Raw genomic sequence first — 10,043 nt, 5'->3', positions numbered from 1 at the left:
ACCTTGAGCTGGTGTTGAACTCTTATCATATAGAATATAGATTTAAATTTCATCGTGAATGAAACTATATAAGCATGATAGTTGTTACAAGGTAATTAACCTGACAATCAAGGCTATGCAAATCAATCGTTTCGATCAGAGACAATTAAGTAATTGATCAATCATTCATTAGAGAAATCTCTACATCATCATCATCATGGATTATCCGGAGCAGACCCATGGGGCCCAAAATTAGAATACTAAAATTTCTTGTATGGCTTATGGGTGAAAGAACATTATTATGAGAAGCAAAAGGCCATGTTCATTTGACCCTTCATGTCGCCATCAACAACGGAAGGCCTTTATCTGCAGCTTGCTACCTAGCTCCTACCATGAGGAACAAGGAAACCCTAACAGTCTCTCTCTCTCTCCCCCCCTCCCCTACTTGCATTATTCAAATTGTGCAGGTGTTCTCTGTTCCCTAACATGTGCTACATCATGTGAAACCCACATGTCACCCATACCACGTAATCAAATTGTCACATCCTGCCCAAATTAAATAGGCAAATATCTATATCAAACTAAGGAGGGGTTAAAATCCTAGCTAGTTTAATTGTTACAAATGTTTTTGTCTTCATTATTTTGATATTATATGACGAGTTCCTTTTAATAATTAATTTTGATAAGTTAAAATAGATTGTATGACGAAATTGAGTTTTAAAAATTAGATTCTGTGTATTTTAAAGGTGGATTTAGATAGCATTTTGATTATCTCCACATGGTTCACTATTTTATATTTTTTAATAAATATGTTCCAAATCCATTAATTTTATTAGAAAGCTGCTATTTGTTATGAAGGGAAATTGTAGGAATAATTATGTTTATTATATAATGAGAGGTAAGACTTTTTTTGCTAAAAATATTCAATTTTTATTTATAAAAAAACTCTTATAATTATTTAGAAAAATAAAAATAAAAATGACAATAATAAAAATTAATTAAATATAGAACCTCCTACAAATTACACATACCCTCCATCAATCTGCAAATTTTAATGGGTATAATTATAGAAATTCTAGTGTATTAGAAACTAATTTTTTTAAAATATTTAAAGAGTTGTGTGATGAATCATCCATGCACTATTTATATTTTTTCAAACATTATATAACTTTTGAATAATATATATGTGTCATATTACTTTTTGTAAAGTTACTCTGTTTAATAATTTATTGTATATGTAAAATTTCAATAATTCAATTATTGAATATTTTGATATTATTTTAATAATTATGTATACCAAAATTTAACTAAATTGGCCATTTTTAATTAAAAAAATTTAGAGTCGACATTTACTTATCTTTTAAAAAAGTAAATATATTGTAAGTTAAATTAAATTTATTTAATGAAGTGTTAAAATTTAATAAAATGTTATAGATTTAATCTATTTAATAAAAAAATAATTTAACAGATAAGTTATTGAAATCTTTATTTACAAAGAGTGTTTTAACATAATAATTCTATCAAAATCTGTCAAAATAAAGTAATTCTATAAAAAATTACTTCATTAGATTTCCTTCTATATTATTGGGAGAAATTGATCTTAGAATAATTAGACTTTCACTTATATTATAGGATGAAATCAAATTACATTGATATAATATAAATTGTAGTGGAAGGATTATCTAAACAAACGTGATCAGTCATCGTTAAAATTTTTTGTCTTAAGTCAAAACTATGGTGTCTCCTAATTCATTGGATTAAAAATTAATATCATTCATGGTGTATGATTGTCATCACTAATCCAAGAAAATTTTATACACAAAAAATTAAATATAAATTTTTTTATTAAATAAATTATTTCTCTATAATATGATCTTATATGTTATATTACTATGTCAATCTTATAGACTTTTCGATGAAGATTAGTTATTCACAAAATTGGCTAAGTATCAATAATAACATTATATATAATAAAAAAAATTACATTAATTATTAGATGATTAACACTTATGCTTTATAAATGCATATACAACTTTATTCACTTTCTGTTTTATGAAATTTAAAAATAGATATATAATTATCTCAGAAATTTGGTTCAATAACGTATAGAGTGTTCATATGTTGTTGTTTTAATTTCTTAAGTGTCAAGGTGACACGTATTGTTGATGTCTAAACATATTTAGGCATGTTTGTTAAATAGAGTTTTTCATATCCAATATAAAAAGTCAATCAATCACCAATTCATTAGTCATTTTCATTAAATTTTTTCTTCTTCTAAAATAGAATACTTCCTCTTTCATTTGTTTTCTCTTTTATATATTCTATATAATTAGTAATTTAGTATACGTGTACATATCTCTCTATGTATATAATATACAACAAATGATTAATGCAAAAAAAAAAAAAAATCATTTGATCGATCAATCATCACAAGTAGCTAAGATTATAATCAAATCACAGAAGAAAATCTTGAAGTGGTGCCCCCATTGGATGTGCGTATAACTAGAATTATGGTTCAACAAGCTTTTATTGATCTTTAGTCCTAGATGATATTGTATATATTTGGATTCTCCAAAATACAATAGATATACTTCATGTTCCGGTGCCGTCCGAAATCTGAGACGCGTTCTACAAATCTTAACAGAAAACCGTGTTGACATGTTTTCTGTTTTGAGTTCTTAGGGACGATAATTATTTTATGAGAAGAGCAAATATTTTTAATGCTTGATTATATAATCATGCTCAAACCTACCAGAAACGAACCTCATGATATGTTATTTAGGTGTACCCACAGAGCATTATAATGCTCTGTGAAGGGCGTATATGTAGCAAAAAAACAGATTATTTAACTTCTTGGGCACATGCATGTAGTTGACAAGAATGTTGAAATTGACCAAAATTCCCAAAGCTTAAAATTTAATAAACTCGATCAATATAATAATAATAATAATAATAATAATAATAATAATAATAATAATAATAATAATCTGTTAACTTAACATATTAAATTGCTCTACGAGTCTGCCATTAATAATTAATGGAGTCCTGAGACTTGGGAAGCTTTTATCATTAAGGTCGTAAGCAATTAAGAACAATTATTTATTTATTAAAATACTAGACTACAGAAAATCAGAAATTAAGAAATCAAAGAATTAAATCTTTTATTGAGAAGTAATGAGATCTTATATATACACATACTAATACGGCAATATCTTATTAGATCAAGTGGATCCACAGTCTCCATCTACAAGTCATAACATAGCCCATGGGATATATAGGATGGGATACTGCAAATTAAATTTTAAGTTTCTTAATGCAACCAGCAACCTCGATAATTGACACCTGTCTACATGCGATCAAGATATTGAATTGACAAAATATATATGAAATGTGACACTCCAATTTTTTAAGATAAAAATTTGTTTTTTGTTTCCGACGTAAACAATGTTGTTACCTTTTTTTTTTTCTAGCTTGCATTGAATAAATGTTACGTTATGAATCTGTCAATAGACTTATTTGTGTCTCATTTACTATTAAAAGATTTAATTATAAAAAATTCAGAAAACGAAATTCTATTCTTTATTATACAAACACGGTTTAGTTCTTTTTTTGGTATAGAATACGGCTTTAGTTTTTTAAGATTGTAGTCTTTACATCATGAGGTTGATTTTATTTTAATAAAAAAACTCATGAGGTTGATTGAAAATTTTGTATATGAAAATTTTTAGAAGATGTTTTGCTTTAAAAAGATAGAATCTCAGCAGTTGATTAAGTGATGGATATTGTAAGAAAACAAAAAAATTATATAATATTAAATTAAAAAACTTTATATTATTGTTTGACTATGCTAAAAGCGATGTATACAGGTTTAATTTGTGCTATCAACATCTCTTTGAAATGAAAAGGGGGGGAAAATATTTGTTTAATGAGAAACTCAAGTGAAAATTTGTACATTCATCTCTAATGAAATGAATCAAGTGTAATCACCTTCTAGATTAAGGAATCAGTGCAACTAATAATTAGTGTCGCACTGATATTGTTAACTAGCTAGTTAGGGAAAGAAAATTTTCTTCCTTTTCTCTGTCAACAAGGGAGAAAAAGAGAGTACGTGAATTGGATTACAAATGATTTTTGTGGTGTTAGAAATATAATAAAAATGTTAAATAATTTAGGAGTAAATACATAATGTGTTTGGTTTAATTTCTTTTGATAAAATAATAATTGTTTTTTTTATTTCGAAAGACCTTTTAATTTGAACAATTAATAACTATTTCCTATAAACAAAATTCCGACACATAATTAAAAATTTTAATACATTTAATTAAGTGTTTTACTATGGCTGATTTTTTTTTTTATTTCAATCTTACCACAGATGTTCTTTTAAACTAAAAGTTGAATTGAAGTACAACACAATTAGTGAAGCTGTAATAAAAGTATAAAATTATTTATAACTAGTTTTTAATAGTTGATTATGTTATTTTTGTGGGCAATATAATTGATTATGTGATAAGTAAAGCCGATCGGGTCCATGTTTAATGGCTGCTAAATGTAAGTACCAACATACACCTTATTACATATTCTTCAACCACTGATATATCAATTATTCTTGCATTACATTTCACTTTGGAATGGCCTTCGAGGCTTTGACTCCTAGCAAATTCTCTCGCGATCACATTATAGCTAGGCAATATTTTAGCCTAAAATTTGTTTGACATGATCCGGTAATTCAAGTTCTTTTTCCTGTATGTTATCTAAATAAAACAAACAAACAAATTACATAAATTTGTATACTTTAAATGGAATTAATCTTTAGACTATTGTTGCTGTAAAAGGAATTAATCTTTAGGTGTAGAATAATTTTTTTTTAAAAAAAATCCTTTTCATAAGTTCTAGACATTATCAAAATACATCAGTTATATAAATTAAATGGTTATTTATTAAAAAAAAATCATCAAGGTCGTTAGTAGATTCGATTTGAATTGGAAAGAGAATATCCTAAATGTATCCACTCCATGTTGTTTTGTTGTTATGCAATTTCAATTTGGCATACATGAATAATATTTGTTTTTTTATTAATAAAATATTTGTCTTTTATACGCATATATATCAAATAAATAATACAGAATACTATATCCTAGTTTTGTGATAGGTTGGTGCTTTAACAATTGTATGAGTGTGCGCTGTAGACTTGTAGGGGAGATTGTATTATATTATTCAAAGTGTGAACTCATGACCATAACGGAAGATATAAAGGCAGGGTATGCTGCTAACATGGGCATAGCCAACTAGGAAGATTAGGGATCTATTTACTAATTTGATACAATATTTTATTTTTAAAATATTCTATTCACTGATTAGGTAGTACTACTATTTTGCTTTTGTAACTTTTATAAATCTTTAAAGTTTTACAGAAAAAAAAAAAAAGACAACATTTTTGTCATCATAAATAAAACTCAAAATTATTTTCTTAAATTAAATATACGGAAGACTTTTGATAATTAAACATATAAATCAAATGATATGAGATTATTTTATTTTAACTAAAGATCTCAAATTTAAATATTGATATACAGGAGATTTTTTATCACCAAACATATGGATCATAATGTGAGATTATTTTAATTTAATCAAAAAATTTAAATTTAAATTTAATATACACCTTCGTTAAATATTTTAAGTAATAGTTTTGTAAGTTGCTCATTGTGATGATATTCAGGACAATCGTATAGAAGTGACACATTTGATTGCACATTCACATTGCATGTGTCAATTAAATGAACGTGTCATTTGTGTGTAGATGAACTACAAATGTGATTAGGTAGTATTTTTCCTGGACATAGTAGTTCGTAGAAATTAATTAAAAAACATAAAATCAAACAGCTTTTTGCTTTGTTAATTCACCAAAAAAAGCGATTCAAAAACAAAAAGCTCACTCCTCTGGTAGAGTTTGTGTGATTAGTTGAGGGACAGCCAGCACATACACAACGTACTCGTCACCGCAAAACCTGTTCGAGACAATTAGACAAAATCACTTTTTCAGCAGTGATGACTATGGCTACTCCCAGAAAGTTCAACAAACCAAAGTGTTTTTCGAACAATTTAAAAAATATGATTTCTTGCAAGGAACTCCAGCGCACTTTTTGATTGCGTAGTTGGTAGGTTTCAAGATTTTAAAAAGCCGTAATTCCATTGTTCAAACTTCAACGTCTCCCCCCCACAGATTTCAGTTATATAATTTATAAGTTATCGAAATTATCCATCTTTATTGTATAATTTCTTTTTTTTTCCTATTTTCCTATTGTACGAAAAACAGGGACAAACACAATTAATTAATTACTCACATTTTACTTGGTTTACAGCACATTGTGTAGTGGCCTTTTCTTGCTGTCCAAGAGAAAAAGGTGTAGTTACCTTCGGCCATGTCTTAAAGCATAACCCATAAAACGGGAAGAAGAAAAAAAGTTACTATTTACGAAATACCAAAAATTCTAAATATATCAAACCTTATTGACTTTTTCGGCCTCTGACCCACACTCTGCAAATTCTCCTTCTCACACGCCTAGAAAAATGTTAATGGTTGAAAACGGTGAAATGGCTATGAAGGTCGGTTTGTTGATAACGGGCCGTCAACGTCGGCAGCCCGACCCATCGTCCTCGGCCGTTTATCTCGCCGGTGCCGTTAATTACGTATAAGTAAGCTCTTGTAACTAAATGTGCGTGTTCAACACATGGCAAAGAAGCCACAAGCACACATAACAATAAGATAATACGGCATGGTATATCAAACTTCATACATATTACTTTCTTTTGTTTACAATATTTTATGATTTTATGATATTATTTAATATATTTATAATAATTATCTTAAACATCATATTTATATTCAACTGTGTATGATGAGTAAATTGATCATAGTCTATTAAAGTAATATGATCTAAAATGTAATCACATGAGCTAACATTACATTACAGAGTAATCAAACTTCTGATTGATTGTATCAAGAAGATTTGCATATGATAGGAGAAATAAATAAGTAACAGTATAAATAAAAGTTTTCATTAATGTGATACTTAGGAGATTTTGAAGGTAGGGGAATTAATGACTGATATATGGAAGAACAATTATACAAATAATAAGGCTGACTAGAAAGCCCACACTTCACATCCACATGGGCAGAGTGCTTTCTTTTTTCTCTCTCTCTTTCTACATTAATTTTTTATCACAAAAAAAATAAAGAAAAAAATTGACATTTTTTTGGACTACTCCACCAAAAATATTGGGGAGGCCGAAAAAGAAAAAAAGAATTAAAATCAAAATGAATTTGTGCATGAGTGACACAAACTAGCAGACGACCAGGCTACCGTTCTTCCTGTTCACGATGATGATCGCGAGACGATAACCGAAAAACCCACTTAGTGAGGGACTTTCTCTTGAAGCTTCCGTTGTTGTTGTTCAACAGAGCACCAGCACTACAACCACTAGAACTATTCCTCTGAGACTCAGCCGCCACGAAGTTCTTCAAGCGCTTCATGGCTAAGGCCAGAGTCTCCTCGGACATGTTCGCGAAACACACGCGGAACCACCCCGGCTCGGTGCAATGGCACGAGGAGCCTGGCGAAATGTTAAGCCCAACTTGGTACACTATCTTCTTCCACAGCTCCATCTCCGCCTTGAACGTGTTCGAATGCAAAAGTTGTCTCATGTCTACCCAACAAAACAACCCCGCATTGCTGTCAAGGCATGAAATACCGGTTTTCAATAGCCCCGATACGAGCATTCTCTGCTGTCGTTTAAGCCTCTTTTTGTTCTCAGCGATGTAGTTTCTGGTGAACTTCTTGTCCCCCAGCATGGCTGAGAGAAGGTACTGCGTTTGAGAAGAGACAAGACCAAAGCTCGACATCTTCGTTGCCGCGGCAACTACGGTGTCGTTTTCGGAGTAAATAGCGCCGACGCGGAACCCCGGCAAACCCAAGTCTTTTGAGAGACTATAGACGACGTGAACTCTGTTCCAGACTCCGTTGTCAGTGACGACGTCGTTTCGTTCTTTGAGAACTTCCATGACGCTAACGAAGCCCGGGGAGCTAAAAACTGTGCCGGAGTAAATCTCGTCGCTTATCAAATGCATGTCGTTTTTCTCTTTGATGAAGTCGACGAGAAGGTTCAGTTCACTCCGAGACATCGTGGTGCCTAACGGGTTCGACGGGTTCGTGACCAAAACGCCCTTCACTCTTAGGTTGCGCTTCTTCGCATCCTCGTACGCTTGTCGCAATGCTGCCTCCGTGATTTGGAAGCTATTGGAACTGTTGCATTGTATTGGAACAATCTCAACCCCGGTTCTCCACTTTAGGTCTCTGTCGAATCTGCAAAAAGTTCATAAACCCAAGTCAGAGGAATGAATGAATGGACATAAAATACACTATAACTTGTTTCACCAAGGTAGTGATAAAATTTAAACAATGTAAATATTACGCACCCTGGGTAATAAGGAGTGGGGAGGAGGAATGCTTCGCCTTGTTCAGCGAGACAGAACATTAAGGTTTCGTTTGCGGAGGTGGCGCCGGCAGTGAGAACGATGTGGTTGGGGTCGAAAGTGACTTTGTTTCCTCTGATTTCGGCCATGAAATCCACCAATGCCTTTTTGAATGAAGGGAGACCGTGGTAGTCTTGGAAGAGAGCGAGTTCTCTGAATATGGTTTTGCCGTCACGCTTGAACCCTGCCACGTCAAGGTTCTTGGCGAGCCATGACTCTAGGAGGTCGAATGAGAGCTGCAAAAAGATAATTAAATTTTGTGAGTCAAACATGTTATGCAACATTAAAGTTTGTTATAAGGTTGTAGAAAGATTGGGCTTGTGAGAAAAATGAACTACCTGATTCTCTGCGAGACCCATTTGGATAATCCCTTTGGGGTTATGGACCTTGTCGTAAGGGTTTTTCTCGTATTCCTGCCATCCTAAAAAGTATGAAGAATCTTGGCCGTGACTATTGCACGTTGCTTTTGTGGACAAAAGTCTCATTTTTTCCTTTGTGTTTTGGATGGTAGGAATTGGGAAGGAATGAAGATGTTGTCACAACTAGGTTGGTTTCTCAAGGAAGGTATGAAGGAGAAGGAGAAGAGAAGAGAATGTTTGGAGTGAAATGTTATTGAAGACGAATTGGTGTGTGGTGTAGTAAGGTTGGTTGGTTAATATATATTTATAATGCAAAGTCCTAAAGGGGTAGAGGCCGTGGTAATGCAGAAACTATTTTCACTAATAAAATATGTAGACTTTATTGAGAAGAGAGAAATAATAAATGAGGGATAGAAGTGATTAATACATTATAATTATTAAAATTATGTTGAATAGTTCGAATAATATTTAATTTAATATTTGATGAAAATAATTTTTTATTAAATTTTGAATTAAAGAAGATTTTATTTTTCTGGTAAACTCGGTTAAGAAAAAAACTGTTTTTGTCCACAGTGAAAAAGAAGGAGACAGAACCTCTGAATAAATGGGCTTAATTTTAAAAGCGCTTTTGTGCACCGCCCCAACCATGTCACGAGAAGTCCACGCTCAATAACGAGCAGCGACTAAAAATGTTATTGACACTATTTTGAGGAAAGTGTCCCCCACCGGGTTTAATCTCGCGTGGTGTTTCGAGTTTATGCGAGTCAAGAAATAATGAATGTTTTTGTCCTGTTTCTTGTTTTTATTGCCATCAACTCAACTCCTATTAATTGTACCGACAGCAAATCTCATGGAAAGTGGGTCAGTGTGACCCACGAGGTCCATTCGAGGCTTAACAATGACCCAATGGTATGACCCATATGCTCCCTCTAACCCTAACCCAGTCCAATTTTGTGTCGGCCATTTTCTTCAACCCACTTTTTAACCTTTCCCCAAACATGCCCCCAATGCTCTTCTTTTCTCTCTCTTGATCCTCGTTTACTATATTGGCACTATAGCAAACTAACAAATTTGTTCATTTGGAGTCATGAATATAGAATCTCAATTGGGCATCAAGACAATATCGCTGATATGTTTCTCCCGTTCCATATACATTTCAATTATGCTCTCGTAGC

General features: G+C 31.7%; 1 protein-coding gene across 1 annotated transcript; it reads right to left on the bottom strand.

Moving 5' to 3' along the window:
* Positions 1-7,017: 7,017 nt before the first annotated feature.
* Positions 7,018-9,140, bottom strand: ACS2 (1-aminocyclopropane-1-carboxylate synthase). Its single transcript, XM_003525828.5, has 3 exons — positions 8,848-9,140; positions 8,453-8,745; positions 7,018-8,339 (listed from the first exon to the last, which is right to left on the bottom strand). The coding sequence occupies exons 1-3, from the start codon at positions 8,992-8,994 to the stop codon at positions 7,337-7,339; spliced, it is 1,443 nt and encodes a 480-aa protein (XP_003525876.2). The 5' UTR covers positions 8,995-9,140; the 3' UTR covers positions 7,018-7,336.
* Between the last annotated feature and the right edge of the window lie 903 nt (positions 9,141-10,043).

Source organism: Glycine max, chromosome 5 (genome assembly GCF_000004515.6).
Source record: "Glycine max cultivar Williams 82 chromosome 5, Glycine_max_v4.0, whole genome shotgun sequence".
Lineage (NCBI taxonomy): Eukaryota > Viridiplantae > Streptophyta > Magnoliopsida > Fabales > Fabaceae > Glycine > Glycine max.
The sequence above is the reverse complement of the archived record's forward strand: the minus strand, read 5'-3'. Positions and strand labels throughout refer to the sequence as shown.